General features: G+C 39.9%; 1 protein-coding gene across 3 annotated transcripts; it reads left to right on the top strand.

The window, feature by feature from the left end:
- Window positions 1–502: 502 nt before the first annotated feature.
- NTMT2 (N-terminal Xaa-Pro-Lys N-methyltransferase 2) lies at window positions 503–21113 on the top strand. Of its 3 annotated transcripts, XM_062602351.1 has the most exons (4): window positions 503–820; window positions 8285–8460; window positions 14035–14284; window positions 16813–21113. In XM_062602351.1, exons 1-4 carry the CDS (start codon window positions 667–669, stop codon window positions 17085–17087), a joined length of 855 nt encoding a protein of 284 aa, XP_062458335.1. In that variant the 5' UTR covers window positions 503–666; the 3' UTR covers window positions 17088–21113. The 3 variants fall into 3 exon arrangements, with proteins under 3 accessions (XP_062458335.1, XP_062458336.1, XP_062458337.1); XM_062602352.1 differs by lacking the exon at window positions 8285–8460 and having other exon boundaries at window positions 637–820; XM_062602353.1 differs by lacking the exons at window positions 503–820; window positions 8285–8460 and adding an exon at window positions 12197–12311.
- The last annotated feature ends 285 nt before the right edge of the window (window positions 21114–21398 follow it).

Below are 21398 nucleotides of genomic sequence, written 5' to 3'. Positions count from 1 at the left end.
ATGAGATAGTCTGTACCATTTAAACAGATTAAATGAACCTGGTATATAGAGTGGCGTGCCCTGGCCATAGACAGTGGCAAAGCATGAAACTGAATCTATTGCTTTCTCTTTGCTTGCTGTAATCACAGTTTATTAGGACATACGGTAGCATATATGTAGAGGCATGTCCATGTTCTGTCTTCTGGCCTTCCTCTTGAGTGCCCCAGACTGAAAAACAAATAGCAAGGGAGAGACAGAGAAACAAAATCACCCTGTGAGATATAAAAGAAGGAGATGGGAGATCCTGGATAATATCAGAGTTCCTTTGAAGTGAAGGCTGAATAGATTAGGAAAAGTGTAATTGAATTAAAGCCACTTTCTTGGAATAGATATACTTTTACCCTGGCTGAGCAATTTCCTGCTTGAGTTCTTTATCACTATCAGCACCTGCTTGTTTCAGAAGGCAACACTCCAGAGATTACTCTGAGCCAGTGCCAACAGCCAGCATTTCTCACTCCCCTCTCTCCCTCCTCCACCCCCTGCACTGCTCTGGACACACACCCTGATATAGAATGACAGCACACTGCCACAATTTAAACAACGCTGCCTCTGCCTCTTCGGAAGGACAGGTACTCCAGAGAGCACCAGCCACAGCAGTTGTCCACCCTTGCAAAAAACATCTTCATCATGGCATATAAAGCAGCGCATTTAGCTTTTAAGTCGCGCTGGCATAAGACAGACGAAGAACTCTGTCGGCACAGTATGTCCTTTGTCTTGCATAAAGCAATCCAAAATGACTTCTTTCAGAGTTACCTTTATCTGCTGGAAAAGCTTCCTCTGGGTGAGTAGCTGGTGTGTAGGAGTGTCTGTGTATGTGTGTGACTGTGCTCCAGAAATGTGCATAATGTTAGATGGTAGAGTGCAGGCACATTAATGACAATCAGTAGTCGTTTTGAGAAGCCTGGCTAGAGAGACGACAGTGCTAGCTAAACCATTTGGTAGTCTCTCTCAGCCCTGACTCATTCAGTACCCTGCTGTTTTACTTAAATACTCCACAGATTGTTAGAGGAGGGCAAGGGAAAGACCACAAGAGTGAAATAAAGTTGGGTTTCTAGCTGATGGTTCTTTTTTTTCTGACCATTTAATTAAAACTTTCACTGACCTGTTTGGAACTTGGAAGGACAAATACAAAACTAGCAGAGCTGACATACCTTACTTTCTGTTGCCAGATAACTGATTTTGTTATCATTCAGTGTGTCCTTAGCCTTGCCTTTTGCATTGTTTTGGACAAGTGCTTGAAAGGTAATGATTTAATTTTTTTTTTCAGGTGTTGTTGCAATCCTTATTTCTGCAGCAGGCTGTCTAACCTCCTGTTTGTTAACTGGAAGGAAAATGCTTCCAAAATGTTTGCTTATAGCTGAATTTCAGTGACAGCCTCTGGTCCAGGATGCCAAGACAATTTTTTTAGATGCAGAAAATGAATGTTTATTTCTCATGAAAATTTAGTCCTGAATAAGAAACAACATTTCCCCAGGACAATATAGCTAAAATGCAGATTTGACTTGAGTCTGTATTACATTAGCATGTCACTTTTTAAGCAGAATTGTTCAGCCTACAGTCAATATTAGAACTGTAGGAATTTAAGATGGAAAGGATGTGTCAGTGGAACCTGTTAAACTACTCTTCTCAGTGAATTCTTGAGGCCTCCTTCCTATTTGAATGATCTATTTAGGCGAGTGGATTGTTTTATCTGATTGTTTAAAGTTACACAGACCCCAGTGAGAACTCTGCTCAGGAAGGTAAAATTCTGTAAAGAAAAAAAAACATTTTTGTGTTATCTTAGTTTTTGACGTGGTTTTTCAAATGAAGCGATATCTGCAGCTATTTAAAATGAAACATGGAAGATAAATACTCCTATCCCTAGTGGTAGGTAACTGTGAACAATGGAAAGGAAAGAAAGATGGAAAGGAAGAAAAGTCACTTATAGGTTGATGGAATCTCAAGAAGTTTGTGAAAATGTTATTCTTTCATTTGTTTTGAAAATAAACACAACATATTAGAAACTGAGCAGGATTTCTTACAGTGTTAACTGTTAGTGTAAGTACTAATGGATCATTTTAAAGCTAGAAGGTACCAGTATGAACATCTAGCTTAGAATTTCATGTAAAAGTTTGTGCAACGTGCTTATAACGTATGACTGGATCACAGTGTATGTTTATGAAGGCAAAAATACCTTGGTTTAAGGACTGCAAATTACTGAGAATCCATCAGTCCAGCATTAAGCTGTTTCCAGGCCTAATTGCTTTATTCTTGTAAAAATATATTTTTTCTTTGTAGTCTGAATTTTAATTCCCATTTCCATTCCCAGCCAACAAACATTGTAAAATGGTCTTATCAGATTAAAGTTCCCCCCTCTGCCAGGCTCTTCATGACCCACATCATTAAAACTTAGCTAAATAGCTTCCAAGCTTGTTGCAATCTTAGAATCATAGAATCATAGAATAGTTAGGGTTGGAAAGGACCTTAAGATCATCTAGTTCCAACCCCCCTGCCATGGACAGGGACACCTCACACTAAACCATATCACCCAAGGATCTGCCCAACCTGGACTTGAGTACCAGCAGGGATGGAGCGTTCACAACTTACCCGGGCAACCCATTCCAGTACCTCACCAAATTATCCAAATTATCATCTTATCCAAATTAGTTTGACCCAATGGAAAACATACTGTAAATCCAGCTTTCATGTGAGCATACTGCATGTCTGTTACTCCATGCTTATTGTCATGAAGTAAAAGTGTTCATAAGGACTGGTACTGTGGAGTAGCTTGCACACTGTGAATACACACGCAAGAAATTTCACAGCATGCTAGGATGTCATGGTCTAGAGGGATGGACAATCAGATGTTTAAAATGCTGTTGTGTGATCAGACTCATAAAGTCGTGGTCAAATCTTGAGGTCAGAAGAATACTGCAAGAGTCTGTCCTGCGACCTGTCCTGTTTAACATCTTTATCCATAACCTGGGGGAGGTAAAGGACTGCTTGCTCATCCCATTGGCATATTGCGGCCAACTGGCAGGACTTGTCTACAAATTCTAGGTCAGGGTTACTATCCAGAGGCACCTAAACAGGCTGGAGGAAAGAGACAGTGGGAACCTAGTGAAATTTTAATTCACCAAAATTCAAAGATAAATTCCAAGTCCTGTACCTGGAAAGGAAGAATCTTTGGCAACAAGAACATGAATGGGGCAGTGGCTGGCCAGGGAGCAGCCCTACTATTAGGGCTTTGGTAGATAGCAACTGAACATGAACCAGCAGTGTGTCCTGGCAGCAAAGGCGGCTGTATTAACAAAAGCATAGCTAGTTGATCAAGGGTAATAATGATCACCTTTTATGCAACAGTCATTAGACCATATGCATGGACAATTGAACTCCCAATGCAGGAAATGACACAGAGCGAGTTGAATGACCTCCAGGGTGGTGAGGGAACTGAAGCACATGCCTTATGAAGAGACAGAAATAGAATGGGGCATGTTCAGCCAGAAGAGACAGTTTCAGGGAGACCAAGTATCAGTCTGCCAATACCTACAAGACCATGAAGAAGATGGAGCTGAGCTCTGTACAGTGGCGTGAGGCAAGAGGACAAGACACAGTGGCCATAAATGGAACGAGGTTCAGCCTGGCTCTAAAGAAAAACTCTTTCCCCATGAGGACAGTCAGGCATTGGAACAGTTGCCCAAGGGGGGTTGTGCAATTCTCCATCACCTAACTGAATAAAGTCCTGATGAGCCTCCTCTGACCTCATGTCTGTCCCTGCTTTAAGCATGAATTTAGACTACAGCCCTCCTTAAATCCCTTCCAACCTGAATTATACTGTGAACCAGTACTTTCTCTGACGTAGAGAACAGAATGTGGCAGGTCTGAACATCTCTGCAGAATGACATTTACCAGTTCAGTTCAGAGTGGAACTGAGCAGAAATGAACTTAACTTCTCAAGCTTCAGAACTACATCTGGATAACTCTGTGTAAACAGCATTAAACCAAAGCAACAGCAAGACTGTGACTAGTCAGGTAGTTAAGAGCGTGCTTAACCCTGAATGTGAATAAGAGCACTGAAATCAAGCCTCACATTGAAACTTGCAGTGCTGTCCAGGGCCAGCAAGGTAGAAAGCTTGCTTCAAGGTATGCTAGCTCCATACTTCCCCCACTCCATTGCTAGGCTCAGTGGTGAATCGCTATCAGGCATGTTTACTTATGTACTGAGCATATCTGGTATCACAGCCTGTTAAGAGAAACATGTCACTTTTACAGACCAGGGTAACATTTATAAATAAAAGACATGAGTAACTTTAGGCACTGATCCAATAATGTACTTAAATGTTTGTGAATACCATTAGGCCCAGTGGACTTTAATGGAGCTACTGAGATGTTGGAAATTATGCATATGTTTACATGGGCTGTGGGACTTGGTGCCAGTGGGGTGAGATTTGTGGTGGAAAACTTAGATGATCGGTCCATAGAGATAAATATTCCCATGTGTGAGGCACGTGCCTTTAAGTAATATCTGCTTTGGGGGTTAGCTAATGTTCATTCTCTATAAAACAGAATTTAAATGGTTCTTGGACCACAGTAGAGAGGTGAATTCTGCCCTGCACCCAGATAACTGTTTTTCAACTAATGCACAAAGCAGATGTTGCATGTGAAAGGGAATACTCATCAAGACTGAAATTAGTTCAATATCTTGCAGAAAGTATTTGGAGCCACAAAATAATGTTCACAAATAAAAACTCCAAAAAAATTATTTGCAGCATTTACTTCTGCCAGGGAAATTTAGCTGAGTAAACCGCACAACCAAGACAGTTTACTGCAGGTTGGGGTTGCACCCAGCCTCATGTAGTAAGTGGTCTCTCTAGAGTTTTAGACCAGATGCACTGGGAAACAAAATTTTGAACAGATCCGTTACAAAATATCAGAGATAACATTTTGGACTTTGCAGGGCAAAAGGTCTTAGGTAGATAACTCTGTCTAGTCCAGGGGTTGGCATTCAGCTATAGATCACCACTCTGCATCCTGACTGTGTTGGCAGAGACTTAAAATTAATATCTCATGACTGTGAAGTGACCTTTAGGGAGCCAGTTCGTGTTCTGAGCCTGCTTTTGCAGTGCATTTGTTTTAGCCATCTCCACTTGGCGGACTTGCCAGCAGATCATCTGAGACCAAGTGTACTGTGAAAAAGTTTCTTCTTGCTTTACTAAAAACACATTTCTAACCTTAAATCTTACAAGTTACCTGCCTTAACACTGAAAACTTTGTGAAAGACAGCTGCCCTCTGCAACGTCTGAAAGACTTGCAGTCTCCATCATCCTATCCTGCCTATGCCCTACTTTCCAAAGTTTGCTGAAATCAGACTGTATATCCGTAACAGACCTCACAAGTATTTCCTGATGCAAGAGGTAGTCCCACATGGGTCATGGGAAGGGAGATGCCTCAGGCCAGACAGGTCCTGTGATGAGAGGGAGGTACAATGGAGCAGAGCTGCAACACTCACTGCCAGCAAGGACACGTGCCTCCTCACACTTCTCTTTTAGGGTAGGTTCCTGCAAGCTGGCAAACCTCCCTCTCCCTCTGGTCCTGCTGCTGCATGCAGCCAGGCACAGCTGCAAGGCACATCAGAGTTGAGGTTAACTGGCTGTATCCAGAAAATTGGGTTGTGAACTGGGAGGATAGGCAGTATTGCAAATTCATTAGAGGGAGGAGTAACCCTGAGGGAGCACGAGTGAGACTGTGGGTCCGCAGGAGATGTTGGGTACATTGCTACTCTTTACATTATTTGCATGCCCTCAGGTGGGAGACTTGCATAAAAAGATCTTGGCAAAGATTGATGCATAGAGAAGACCCTCTGGGATGCTAAGCCCAGAGCTGGTTTTGAATGCCAGCACGTAAGGCAGAGCTCTGGGGCCCCAGCAAGCCCAGGAGGAGCTGCAGTCAGCTGGTGTGTGCACGCAAGTCCCGGCAGGCATTCTGCAACCCTGATACTAGTTCTGAGTGAGAAATATGAGAGCACACACTACAGATCTGATATCCTGAATAGCATATCGTCCCCATGTGTTGCCTCAGGTCAGGCTCATGTTTTCAGTAGAAGGACTCTGACTATTTGTTGTTCATGCTGCCAGCTGCCTGAGACAGCCTGTAAATGTCTTTCCCTTCAATGTAGTAAAACAGGATAAATCACTGTCCCTTGATTGGTCCATTAAACAAGGCTTAGAAATAATCACTGGACTCTTACATAGAAGATCTAGCAAATCTAACATGCAGTGATTCAGTTCTGTTCACCAGACAGGCTGGCATCTGAAACAAATAGAGGCACAGAGAAAACAAGATGGTGCCATTCCCAGGGGGAAGATGGAGATCATGTACTGGAAGAATCACAGCCACTGATGGAGTCTTTTTCCCAGGCTCTGGGAGTCACCCTAGCCAAGTTGTGCTGGGGATTGGTTGCTGCCCCCTTTGTATTAATTTCTCCAACTAAATGGTTTATTCTAAGTACGTGAATATAATCAGTAGAGTGTGTAAAACTCCCAGGTTTGACCCTTGCTGGGCTCAGTGCTTCTTGTGGTATAAATTTTAGGCATAACATAAATGTGTAATGGATTAAAGCTTTAATAGTATCCGTTCAGCAGTTGACTTAAGCAGGTGATGACAAGAGGGGCTGGTAATGCTGCTTTTGTTGGATGAAGGATATGCCAGGCATGCTGCTTATGCGTAACCCAATAGCACTATTCTGTACCGAGTGGTCCTTGGTGGTAATTATTCCCCATCCTACTTCCTTTGTCCTCCCCTCTCTTGCCTCCAAAGTGTCATTCTCCTGCTGAGGATGGGCAGGCACACACTTATCATTCCCTGCTGAGCTTGCTTGCCCTCAATAAATACATTCCAGGTTTATATTCAGGGTCTCTGGCCCAGCTCTCTTCCTCTCTGTGGAGGGCATAATTCCTGTCCCCAGCCATTGTAAGCAAGGCATGGCCTGTTCCCAGCAGCAACCGGCAGTGCTCCTGTGAAAGTTAAAAGGTGCAGTGACAAAGTACTGCTTCCTGGTCCTTCTGTGTAGGCAGCCAGTAGGGAGCTCTCCCTTTTTACTGTTATTAACCCAAAAGGTGTTTGCTGCTGGATCATTTCCAGTTCTTTGAGCACAGTGGGAATCTGCAGCAGAGCTGGTCTCACACTGCAAGATTGTGCTTGCAAAGACTTGTTCCCAGTATGAGTCCATCCTTCCTTATTGCTTAGCTTTTACAAGCAAGCCTGTGATTGTGTTTTTGTTGGAAGGTCTGTCATACACACAGGAAAATGCCTGGACACTTGCATGTGCACAGGATAGTCAAGGGTGCTGGTTTCCAAGCAAACTGTTTATGGGCTGCCTCTATCCAGACTTTTAAGCTGCAAAACTAACTGGTTTTGATATGCTGATGCACATGGAGTATAGAAAAACCCAGGATGTGGACAGGCATCAGTTTTTTAAAGAGTAATATATAATAATCTTTTACTCATCAAAGCTGGCAGGTTTTAATAAAACAGCTTCAAACTTACGATTGCTGTATATTACCAGCAAAATAGACAACCAATGAAAAGAAACATCCAAGCTCTGGCACACAGGAACTTTCCAGTGTATCACCAACTGATTATCTTGCTCCTTGATCTAACAGATGAAAATTTAGTCCTGTCTCTTCTGAATGGTCTCCCCATCTCTATACTCATGTAGGCCTGAGACTACCATCTGCTCTTTGGTTCATCTTACTTGCAGTGCCACAGATTGTACAGTATCACTAAAAATAAACCAGAGGGAGTGCCTCATTCATACACTCTCTTGATGTGCTCTCCGTGCAGCTGTCAATGGCTAGAAAGCATATATGGAAATCTGCACAACAGTTAGGTTTGTGATAGCAGAAATGATGACCCTGTCGAGCAATAAATGCCATCCACAGCTTTTCTGGGAGCAAATCAAACCCCTTGCTTGCATTTTCACTTCAAACTTGAGATGATTTTTCACTGACATGAAAGATAGTGTGATGACAGAAATTATGTCTGAGCCTGAGAGGCACGGAATTTGCCAAAGGAGGACTGTGTCTCTTCAAGGTATTGCAGGATTAAATCCAACACCTTTCCTTCCACCTTTGCTTTAGAAACAGAGGTTTGGTGGTTTGAAGGCTCAATTTAAGTTTATAGATCTTCACCATTGTGTCTCCAGAGCAATAAACTAAACCAGAAATGTCTTTCATTAACAGTAATATAGTGATTTATCTGCTTGCAGTGAAACTTTACGCTTTGACAAGTCAAGTTATCAATGGGGAGATGCAGTTCTATGCCAGGGCCAAACACTTCTACCAGGAGGTGCCAGCCACAGAAGAGGGCATGATGGGAGACTACATTGAGCTCTCCAATACAGACATTGAATCTTCCAAGGAGTTTCTCAGGAAGTTTGTTGGGGTGAGTCATTTAATCCCATCTTCTGCAAGAAACAGTAGTGATGTGTCATAAATGACATGCATTATGCCCAATCAGATATATTTTAAATGGTACCATATGTCAGTCATATTTGATGTGCAATCACAGGTTATAACTGACTGTCACTGGGTCAAGTAATGTGTTCTGCCAGATCATGCATCATCAGGAATATACATTTTGCCTGGCCTTATGTCATTATTTACCTGTTTTGCATCCTTTTCTTGAACTCCAAAGCTGCAAAGAGGATTGGACAAGTTCTTTTATCTGTGTTTGGGTGGGAGACTAATTTTCAGTGCAGGACTGGGACCTTTCATGATAAAATCCTTGTTGGCTTCAGTGGGAGATTTGTCTGTGGAAATTCCTGCAGTCCATTTGGGAAAGTAGCTGAGAATAAATGCCAAGTTTCTGCTGTGCCTATTTATAGATATTTCTGAGAATACTGCAACAAAACCCAGCCCCCCTGTGCCACCCCTCCCCACCCTAAACATGAGCAGTATATAGAATAAGCTACCCATTAAGAAAATCTTTTTTCTTTAGTGTTTCAGTATCACTGGGGACCTTTGCAAGCAGTTTTCTAAAGTTCTGTAAACATTTTCAGAGGTCTGCTTTGACCTGTGATCTAGAGAGATGCCAAGTGGGATTTTAAAATCACCTACAATAGCAATAGCACTTTGGCACTTAGGTTTCTGAAAACCCTGTTGATGTCTTTGGGAATCTGCAAATTTTTAAAGCTGTGATCTGATGATTTTCTGACTGGTTTTTCCTCTTCCCAGGGGAAAAGCCTACTAAATTAGCTCAACAACAGTATTCGATGCTAAAGAATCCACAAAGCCACAGGAAAACAAATTTCTTATGTTCTCCTGTTCACAAAATGACTAGTTCTTTATAATGCTACCATAAATCTTTCATTTTCTGCTCAAATGTACAAATTTGGGATAGCCAGATGACCTTTTTTTAGTCTCAATGATCCACTATGGAAAAAAAGCTCAATAGCTTAATTAGATGTTATATACACAAAAGGGCACAGTTTAAATGGATTGAGATGGAAAATGAGTGTGGCTTAACAACAGATAGAAATCCTGTATAGCAGTGAAGAGCAACTGATGGCAAAGTTTCCTGTACCTGATAGAGGGAGGCTTTTGGCACAGTGAGCCAGCAAAACACGAATGAACAGCTACATTTTTTCATTTACAGTCATTTGTATTAATGCCAATGCAAAAAGGCTTCACAACATTTTAAAGCCTAACTGTATCAGGCTTTTTACAAGCAGAAAATACAAAAATACAAAGGAAGTTCAGCAAGGCAGCTGAACCTGATGGTAAAATGGCATTTTCAGAAAAAATAAAATGCAACTTTTCAGTTGCTGGCTTAAGGCATATTCCTTAAATATTACTTAAGTCTTGTTTTAAGGACATTTTGTGGAATGCAAGTGGTGCATAAGATTGTACTCAGGGAAGCATTTTACACTTCTGAGACATCATACAGATGCCATTTCCTGAATGGAAGGTTTATACCACACTGTTATTATGCTTTCTCATCTTCAAGACCCAAAAAGGAAAGAAGTACAGTCTGTAGCAGTTTCACATGCCAAAGAGAAGTTGTACCCAATGCATCAGGTGTGATGACAGATACAGAATACTCCAGAGCAGAGTTCCTACTCCTATTATTAGCCAGGGATAGAAAGGATACTCTGAATGGCCAAGATCAAACAAGAAAAAAAAAACCAAACCCAGAAAGGAATCTGCATGTTTTGCTAATTCTGATTTAATATGTTAAAGTCTGTCCTCTGTTGAGATACAGTCAATTGGTTATGTTATTTATGGTTTATTTTCCTTTCTTACTACTGCAATTTGGATCCTACTTAATCAGACTCAGATATTTGCTGGCTTTCTGTAGTAGTGACTTTATTGTAAAGATAATTTGAGTTATGTCTTCCCAAGTTTATGGCTCTATGAATTATTTTTTTTTCCAATAAGGTGATCAAGGTAGAAAAAAGCAGTTTGTTTCACCTATAATATATAAACTATACTTTCTTCTTAAAAGAGAAGTTTAACAAAATCAGAAAAAGAAAAATTAGTTTCAGATCAACTGAACGTATTTAATTTAAGTTTTAATTGTTTTTCCCTATGAAAAACTTCTCCCTTTTTTTTTTTCAAGAGTTCAAGTCAGTTCTAAAATGAAAAATGCTGTTTAGAAATGAAAAGTTGACAAGTTTTGTGGTTTTTTTTTCCTTGAAAGTTGTGAAATAGAAGTATCTTGACATTTTTGACATTCTTTCCCATGTGTTTTGGCTATAACTCTTCTCTAGATTTGAAATACCAATTTTGCAGAGAGTTTTATTCTTCCAAAACTCGATTTTCTGGCAAAATTAGTGCTCCTTGAAAAACGGTTGCCCAGTTCCACTCAAATTACCCGTCTTGAGTTTGGCTGGTATGGAAATGCCACACAGTGACATTTCCCTTACATGACTGATGTTGCATACCTTCAGGTGTGGAATTTCTTAGCATGATTTCTTAGCACCACTGTAAATTGAGCTACAGATTTCTTTATGATTGGAGAATTTATCTTGCATAGGTACATGGAAGGAACTACAGAGAGGACTAAGGACTTCACATGCTCTGATTGTAGGATTGGAGAGGACTTGTATTTTAGCCTGTCTCCTTCCCAGGCAAGTCAAACTGAGTTAAAAGTGCCACTGTGCTCAAGCTAAGAGGTTTTATGTGTGTGTGGGCAGAACTCAAACCAAGAGCAACATTACTCGAGCTAGCAGTGCTGTACAGACAAGCTATAGGCTGTCTTAGGTACAGACATACTTGAAGGGTTATCAGCAGATAAATATTATGCAATAAACATTGCATATTTATGGCAATGTGTCCATTCCAGTTAAAGCCTTGATATCCACATAGTGTGTTTTCAAGTGCCTAATCCAGAGGTAATGTGTAAAAAAGGAAATAAAGAAAACAAAGAAACCATTAATTCAGAAACAGTTGTGAGCTGTAGGTTTGTGAAATAATACAGATTATATTAACTTTATAGCTCTGTTTCTGCCCTAAACCCTTTCTCCCTTTCTGCCCTCAGTTCACCTGCCTGATTGGTTACTTACTGAATGAAAAGCTTCTTGAGAGTGATTTTCTTCTGTTTGATCAGGGAGATGGAAGAGATGTTGTTGAAAACCTGATTTTTAAATTTTTTTTTAATAGAAGGAAAACCACTGTGATTTTTATCGATTTCTTGAACTCAGATTTATTTTTTATCCGGAATATCTACACTGCCTTCCTGCCCTTCCAAGACTTGAAGTAGCATCAGGAACATATTCCGCAGCTCTCTTATCCCTAAGGAAATTTGTGAGTGCCCTATTTAAGCATACAGAAGAATTTTTGAGTGTGTATGTGTCCTAAATGCTAGTGATTCTGAGTAATGGGAAGCAGGTAATCAGAGGAGCAGTCAATGTTAAATTTTGAAGCCTGTTCTGGCTTAAATTTTCACTTACACTGTTTTTTAAAATAAGGAGTCTGATTTTCAACTCAATTAGGCTTTTGAGAATATGATTGCCTTCCAAAGAAAATTTTAATACCCTGTCAAAGCTCTGAGCACTTTCAAACCGGGAATGTGAACATGGACTTATGTCAACATTTTCATTACAGAGCCGTAGTGCTTCACAGGGCTTCTCAACTGACTGCCTGATGCTCTTGCTCCCTTTCAGCAAAGTGTGGAATCAAGCTTCATCTCCCATGATTGTTCCTTTTCCTCCTCCTCCATGGCAAATGGAGATGTGTTATCAGAGGTCCTTGCTGTGACGCATCATGGGAGATGAATTCCCTGTTTTGAGTGAGGTACTGTGACTATAGGTTCTCTGAAACACAAATGTCAAAGAAGTTCTGTGGCTTTTTGTTTAATTCTGTTAATTGTTTTGGTAGATCAACTCAGTCTTCTCACCAGCTTTCTCAAAGATTTTTACTTCATCACATCAGTGTAGGCCTGTATGTATCTGCCAGCAAACAATAAGGAAATCCAAATGATCCAGACACAGTTCCTTCTCCTTTCATAAAATCCTTGTTACAGCTTAGTAACTTACTGGTCATCAGTAAAAACCACATGCTTCTAAGTGCAGCCTATGAATGAAGAATGGCTCACATTTTCTGGCTAACTGCAAACAGGTAGTCTCCAGAATCCAGCAGGGTTAAGGTCTTAAGGACTCTTCCGCATCAGGAGATTAATCTTCCTAGGTATACAAATTGGGACCAGCAGCCCTAGAGATTGGTGAAAGCCTTTGAGGTCCTTGTGCTCTTTCTACAGTTACTTTATGTAATCAGATGCTCAGCCAGGCTATTCATAGTCATGTCATTGATGGTACTGTCCTTTGACCTTAATAATCTACTGAATTATCCAGTGAAGCAAGGCCAAAAACCGTGGTGAGTTACATGATTTATGCTTGATCATCAGAGAGGAGGTCTCCCAGTAAACAGGAAGAGCAAGACTCTACCTAAGCTTATTTCCTTTAAGAGCAGTGGAGTTGCAGCAGGGACTTTGGCCCATAGCTTTCACTTCAACACTCAGTTCCAGGGGACAGGGAAAAGGTGTTTACATTTGCTTTTAATATATTTGTTTAACAGATAACTTTGGCCAGGGGAGCTCCAATCCTACAATCAGTGCATGTACAGACTTAAAATTTTTGCTTTAAGGAACAGCAGCAGGCTCTTAAGAGACTTTTTATAGCTAGAATGGAAGCCTTAGGGGTGAAATACAGCTGTCATTATAAAGATCTTTTTACAGTGACTCATTATTTTTTCATAGACATAGCCTTTATGCCACTTTTTTTCATGCCTGATCTCTGTCCAGAGATTGTATTTATGAAGAAAAAAAGAACAGTTATGTTCAATCATCTTTCTTGTCTCTATGCTTAAGAAAGAAATTCTGTATATGCTCCAGTCCAAACTTTCTGAGTTGTAATAACTTACCTACAACTTCAACATCTTCATTCAAACACAGCTTATTTTGAAAACTGCACTCTGGTCACAAGGATGCTGTGAATCTGCAGCAATGTCCATGGGTACCTCGGGAGTTCTTTGCTGCAGAAATTACTTCTTGCATGCAGTATCTGGTATATGCTTACTTTTTTGTTAGGCCTTTACAGGGCTCAAAATGAGGCTTATCTGGCCATGTATTTGATTGTGAGGTGCGAATATTTGATAGATAAAGTTGCAAGGATTTTACAAATACCAGTGGATCTTCTGAGAAAGCTAGGAGTTTGTGACAGATTGTGTCATTTCTTATACCAAGTAAAATCTTATTGTGCAGTAATAAATGTATGGCTGTAGTGAGGAAGTCCCATCAACAGCAGCCTAGAGCACATAGCAGCCCAGTTTGATTCAAACATAGGTACCCAAAGCTGTATTGTTACTGTCCCAGGTTTTTATCAGTCTTGCAACAGCTCTGCACAAATAAGGAAACAAGACACTAGGCTTGGTGTACTAAAGGCCATAGCAGTTAACATAGTTTCTATGATCTTTCACGTGGTATTTTTCAGATTTCAACTGATTTTCTTGTATCCCACAGGGGGTGGGGAAAGCTGGCACCAACCGCGCCCTGGATTGTGGCTCTGGAATAGGTCGTATCAGCAAGCATGTCCTGTTACCAGTTTTTAAGAGTGTGGAATTGGTGGATATGATGGAGAATTTTCTGGCTGAGGTCCCGAACTACTTGCAGGGCAAGGAGGACAGAGTAGAGATGTATTACTGCAAAAGCCTCCAGGAATTCACTCCAGCCCCACAAAGATATGATGTCATCTGGATTCAGTGGGTTTCAGGTTAGTTCAGCATGATTCATCCAACCCAGCATCTGAGAGAACTGTACAGCCTGTGCTAAAGTGTAAGTTAAAAGAATGATGCAGCAGTAAAAGGAGATTCAGTTCTTTGGGACTGCTTCCTAAAACTCACAGAGACTCCTGAGAGCTCTCCCCAGCCACATGCACAGTTTGTACAAATCAAGTTGGTTTTCTTAAGGTCACTTACTGGAGGAACGTACATGCTCTTGGCAAGCAGCCTGCGTGCTAAGGTACATCTGAGGAGTAGGCCTTACCTATGGGTTTTCTTGAACAGGAATGCGCCTTCTTTGTTGCCAGTGCTGCCAACATGGAGTTGGCCTCACCAACAGGGATTTCGTAGTCTGATGTCTTGGGGGTATTTCAGGAAACAATCTGAAAAAAGACACAGTTGAAATCACCAATATCTATAAACAAGATCATGTCTTATACATGCATTGATGCTTATCAAACAGGTTTACTTAGCTCTGTGTCACAGTACCCCTCATATGAGAAGTATCTGCTTCCAAGCCAACACAACCACTCCCAATTTTTTCTAGAAAACCTGCAGCAGTACCTAGCTGTCCTTCCAAAAAGAAGGTTTTCTCTTAATATGTGAACCTAAGTGTCCACGGTGGAGTTTCAGCTGGCAAGAAGTCATTATTCTGAAGTGTAAGAGGAGGCCCGAACAGCTCCTTCTCTTCTAAAAGCCTGGAGAAAGTTTCTCGCTGGGAAAAAAAAAAATAAAAAAAAAAATTGAGAGATTCGCACAGAAGGAGGTTTTATTCAAGAACACTTTCTTGTCCTCTGCACATAGTCTTAAAAAGTAATGAAACTGAGCTTCTTAGAACAGGTCTTCATAGCTGTAGTTGCTTCAGAACAGCATCATTTTCCTTTGTATTTTTGCTTTTCTTGAATAACCAATCACTGCAGTAAATGTAGCTCCTGCCTTATATTTTGAGCAAATCCAAGTCAAGATGAGCCAAGACTTGTCTGAGGCTGTGCTTATCAGCTATGCAGCTGCTACCAAAGGGAGCATACGCCTTTTCTTTAGCATAGAAATAGGTCTGAATCTGCTTCCTCCATCGATTTCAGTGAAATACATAGTGATCTAAATATTAATTAAACTTCTACCTCTATCTTGAATTTGGCTGGAATATGCCAACAAGCTCAATGCTTTCTGGTGGGGCAAGGGCAGGACTGTCTTGTAGAGAGCAGCACCATGAAGATCTCATTTTGTTAGGAAAGTAGGCTAAAAGCTAAGTTAAGAGAACATTAAGTTCCAAATTAGGTGTACAAGAGCTTCAATGAATATTGCTGATGCAATCTTGATTTATCTTATGTATGAATAAGTTTTTTGAGCCCAGGCTGTTATTTTATGAAAAAATAAGAATGCAGGTTTACATTTCATACACAAATCACTATTTTCCTTCAGCTTGAAAGGTATTCGGTTTTAGGCTTTGGGGATTTTTTCTTTTTTTTGGGGCGGGTGGTTAAAGAAACCTGACATGCTATGTCAAAATGTGGTTCTGAAATGACAACTTCCATTTATAAAAGTTTAAATCTTCCATCAAGAGACCTAAATATTTTGACTAGAAAATGCAAACAATTACTTTAAAAAAAAATAATAAAAAAATCATTCAGTTTCTGACCACCTGTCCTTGTCAATTCATTTTAGATGTTTCACATGTGAGAGTTCTCATTTTGCTTTTCTCAGAGCCCTGCACTACTGCTCTCAATGTAACAGAACTTTTGATCTTTGGGCAGGAAAGATAAAAACCACAATTCCAATAACATACTGAAAAATTTATTATTTTTAAGTGTATATGGTATATGCAGAAATCACAACAGTAGAGGGTAATATAAAGAGTTTATTTGGCCATTTGGATTCCACATTGGATCTTTGATCAAGAACTCCTTTGAGTACATAATGTTACACAAAGTTATAGAGATTTGTAGCATTAAAAGACAGAAGGGATTGTTACATTATCTAGTTGGACCTACTCTGTATCACAAGTGGTTATAGTCATTCCTTTACCCTTGTACTGAGCCCAGTAGTTTGTGTTCAATTAAAACGCGTATTGAGAAATTCAACCACGCTTGATTTGAGGACTTCAAGAAGTGGTAAACATCACTTCTGTTGGTAGTTTCCAATGGGTAATTACTTACACTGTCAAACAGTTGTCACTTATTTCCAATATGAATTTCTTTGGTTCCAGCTTCCTGCCACTGATTCTTATTATGACTTTAACCACTGGATTAAAGAACCGTTCAGCACACGGTATTTTCTCCACTATTCCGCTTGACTTCTGTCCACATCTGGTGCTACTACTAATATGGATCCTAAATGCTGGTTTGAGCTTTTAATGGTTGATCTCATTAATTTGCCCAAGATTTCATAATTAAATCTGTCAGGACTAGAATTTCTCTTGCAATAAATAGGGTATGGAGACTCAGAATAAGGCATCATTCTGATATGTAAAGTGGGAATTTAAATGGTTAATAGTGATCTATGTTCCATCTTTTATCTGTAGGATATCTGACAGATAAAGATCTCCTGGAGTTTCTTATCCGGTGCCAGAATGGCTTGAAGGATAATGGTGTTATCATTCTCAAGGACAATGTAGCCAGGGAGGGCTGTATCCTGGACTGTCTGGATAGTAGTGTGATCCGAGACCTGAACATCCTCCACAGCCTCATTGAAATGAGTGGACTCACCATCCTGCAAGAGGAGAGGCAGGAGGGATTCCCTGAGCAGTGTGTCCCTGTCTGGATGCTGGCCATGCAGAAAGGCCCTGGCCATTCCTGATTGCATAGTGAGACTGCAGAGACTGGACTATGGATGAACCACAGGACTGGGAAGGAGAAAAGCATCTACTAGAAACCACCTAACCACGCATTGCTACTACTACAACTCTATAGCAGCAACTCTTAAAGGGTCAGGAGAGAATTACAATTGAGCCAGCTTCTCCAGCAAATAGTCTACTTCAAAATCCTGTCTCCTTCATCATTCTCTCCATTTTTAAAAGCCTTTCTAAGAGCTTCTTGTCAGATCTCTCTTTCATTAATAAGTTAATACTGGACAAAACAAATTGAAAAGAATTAGGTCTGAAGTCTCTGTAGTGGCTAATGCCTTTTGGAGTGTTCTGTATGAGGTGTTAACAAATGAGCCTGATTTTTACTGTGGCATTTTAATCTTCTTGGAGTTTAAGAAGGATCTATCAGATCACTGAAGCAAGAAATTCAAATACTTCTGGAAAACCTAATCCAAATTTTGACTGTCATCACTATCTCTAAATTATTTAGACAAAAAATATAAGAAAAGTTTTATCCATTTGTTGGCATCAGCTATCCATTTGGGGGGAGTTTTGTTTGGTTGATTTTTTGCATTTCTGTCAGTTTGGACAATAGGACAGCCTGGCTAATTTTCCATTAACCTGATTAATTTTCCATTTTAGTTCCATTTAGGAACTACTTTATTTTCCTGAGGTTTCTGCCATAGAACAATAGTGGCGCATAACAGTTTTTACACTCCAGGATAAAACTTAGATGACAAATATATGCATGTTTGCATTGAAATTTTGTGAAAAGATTTTCCCACAAATTACATTCTGGAAAATATTTTTTCAAAATGTTCACAGTGGAAACCACTTGAAAGCTTCTCTGTATTATACATACCACTGTAAATTTCTTGCTTTCCCACATTCAGAACAAGTCTGGCACCATATGCAGCTAACGGGATTTCATGGGGCGTTACTAGTAAGACTGTAAGAATAACTAATACAGTATTGTATTAATTAACAACTCTACTAAACTGCAGAGGGTGTTAGTGTAACCCAGAAACATCTATGATTTATATTCAAACAGCAGCTCTAGAAGCCTGGATTTGAAAATACTAACACAAATACTATCTCCTTATGGTTCACAGAAATTACACATTAAGCTTCTCATCCTTCTCATAGAGGCACAGAAAGTGCTGTGGGAGGGCAGAAGTTCATCTTGCAAATAAAATCGGAATTTGAAATTCTGCTTCATTCTGAGTGGGGACAAGAAGGGAGAATTTTGAAGGAAAACCACACAACCGCAGACTTTTCCATTCAGACAAAATCAAATGTTTATCTTGAATTGGGCTTTTAAAATAATTTGCACTTTAAATGTCATTAAATGCAGTAAAAAACAAATTAAATATGGCTTGTTCAAAATTCTGGAAATTGAATTATGACATTAGAATAGACTTTTTTGACTCTGTCAGAATTTTTATCATGTTTTATTCTCCTGAAATGCTATTCTGGCAAAACTAACCAGCCTTTATGTGTTGCATTATGACAAACCTCCACGTTCTGATGGAAAGGGGTTCTATAAAACATCCTCCACATGACTGTAGGCACAGTTGTCTGTCTTAAATATTGTCATCTGTGTTAGATTAATTCACGTAGAAGCTTGAAGATAACGAGATCAAGGAACCTCTCAGCTGGATTTTAGAACACTCTGCCATCCTTTGATAACAAATCTCCAGTTTTGGTTTTAATTGCATAACTCTTCTTCTCTAGCAGTATGGTTGCATATGTTGAGAATTTCCAGTTTATGGCAGAGGGCTTCCTGCCATCAAATCTTATCCAGTGATTGTCCTCTTAATGTGGCATCACTAATTGTAGCATTAAGGAAGACAACCCTAGTGATTTGGTGAATATTCTGGTGTGTCATATAACCATGAAACCTATAGTTCCCATGACACAGATGTGTCTGGAATGTTTTGTCTAATCTTTCCATTCTAATCAACTGGTAATGGATGTAAATTTAGTATTTAACATTGATAAAAACCTTAGGTGAACACTTACATTCTGGAATTGTCCCCAGAACTAAGTACTTCAAATTCCCTTTAAGCTACTGTAATACTTCTATTCTGCTGAGGCTGCTAAAATCTGGTGTGGTCTTTGTGTACATATGAGTATGTGCAGATATTTGAAGGAAATCCAGTCATTTGGTTTACAGGAAAGAGGAATCAGTCCTATAGTTAGTAACGCTGGTTAGCAATAGCAGGAGAATATTTAAAAGGCCTTTACATGGATTACAAATTAATTTGCCCTTAATAATTTTTTCTTGCAGCCACAGTCATCTGTCATGGTACAGAATACTTGGGGATTGCTGGAGATCATAGTACAATAGTGCCTGTGCCAGGCATGTCTGAATGATGTTGATAACTACAATGGTGAGAGAATGGCATTGTGGAAGTAGGAAGTAAACAATTCTATGCAAATTTAAACAGCTGCCACATCTCAGAGGGCAGAATATATCAGATGTTCACTTACACACCAGTGTGGGTGCCGTTCTGTAAAGAGAGATACGGTTCCAAGATGAATATAGGAATGTAAAAGGGTTTAGGATGAAACGTAGAATATAAATGACTGGTACTGTTATCAGTGAAATACAATTTTCAAGGCAAAAATGGTCTTCCTGTGTTTTGTACATCTTTCCTATGCGTATTTCCAAAATACATATATTTAAGCATATAATGAAAATTGGTTCCCTTAACTGTGTGAGAACAGAGACAAATAAAGTGGCAATTTACTAGAAAAACACATATTTCATGGTTCCCACATTCCTGGAAATTAATGTTTCATGGCTATGTTGCTTCCACAGTAAAATATTAAAGCTTTTCTGGTGACATGATGAACCTCAAAAGTAAAGACACACCAGCCCTCCGGGGCTTACATGCATGAGATTGCTGCAAACTGAATAATATTTTGTTTCCCACTTTTCCAAGATACATTTTTCATTGAAGAACTCCTAGTCAACCAGTGTAGGCCACCCTTAGATGTTGGGTAAGTGTCATGCTTGGCTTAAAAAATCAGGGCTTTCTGGACTTTACCATAGTACATAATCACAGTAATAATGATAATGTATCACAGATTTCAGGGAGAGGATCTTGCTTAGAAATCATGTATATATCAGTTGATCTTTCATGTTCAAAGACTGGATAATCAACTCAGTTGCTCTGCCTCAACTTCCAGGTTATTTAAACTATGCACTTAAAGAAGTCTTTAGCTGATCAGGTTGCAGTGAGAGTTTGAATCCCATTTGTTTGGTGCTCATTTAGGATGTTCCCAATCTCAAGTACCAGAAATTTAATCCAAGATTGAGACCCTGGCTGAAGGAAGGTTCACAGAACACTTAGGGTCCTCCAAGCTCAAGTCCTCATTCACCACTGACAGGTAATTAGTAAAATACGTAATTACTCCTTCAATCAGAAGTTTCTCCCGGGCAACCACTGCTCAAGTAAATCCTCAGCCAAAGTGCAGAAAAGCCTGCTTCTGCACCAAAACTCTTGGTAATGCTCAGTTTTCCTGTGTTAGGTCCAGTGCATCTATCCTGTTTGACTGAAGGCCTTTATTATATGAATGGGATGTTCCTTGCAAAAGAGATCCTCATATCCTGACAGTAGACCCCCAAATGCTACTGCAACCCAAATGAAACATAACAAAGTGATTATTACAGCAGGCTGAACGGCGATTCCAACTGTGCGTCCTGCAACCATCAAAGTTCATGCTGTTCGGGTTCCAAAAGCGACTCAGATGTTACCAATGTCCTCTCATTCCTGATTGGAAGTCATCATTTTTAGACATATTGCTGAACAGGTGTTCTAAAATATTTTGCTTCAGAAATACCAAATTGATCATATCAATTTTCATTTGACTTTCTTGTTTGGATGTTTATATAATCTAGCCTAAACTGACATTTTATGTAAGATGATAATACATTATATGGTATTGCAGTAGTTGAAGTACAACATTTGTTTCCTACAGAATGTGCTAATAAAATCAGTACCTTTGCTGCACCCAAATATAGCAAAACAAGTCATTAGTTTCCAGAGGAAACAGTCATTTCAAGAGGAACAGTACTGTCAAGAATTATTTGCCCAAGCTCTTTTTCTCCAGATGTATCCCACCCATGCAGGCAGCCTGCAGTGTGCCTGGTCTAGGGGGCAGCCACCTTAGGCTCTTTGACAGCAAGGAGAAGAAACTGGTACCTCCAAAGCAATTCGGACCACCTCAGAGCTGAACTGGCTTGAAATATGAGAGTCTCTCTTCTCCTTGGTGGTTGTACAGTGGGAATGAAAATA

Source organism: Pezoporus occidentalis, unplaced genomic scaffold (genome assembly GCF_034315485.1).
Source record: "Pezoporus occidentalis ecotype Australia unplaced genomic scaffold, CSIRO_AGI_Poc_V1 ctg76, whole genome shotgun sequence".
Classification (NCBI taxonomy): domain Eukaryota; kingdom Metazoa; phylum Chordata; class Aves; order Psittaciformes; family Psittacidae; genus Pezoporus; species Pezoporus occidentalis.
The sequence above is the reverse complement of the archived record's forward strand: the minus strand, read 5'-3'. Positions and strand labels throughout refer to the sequence as shown.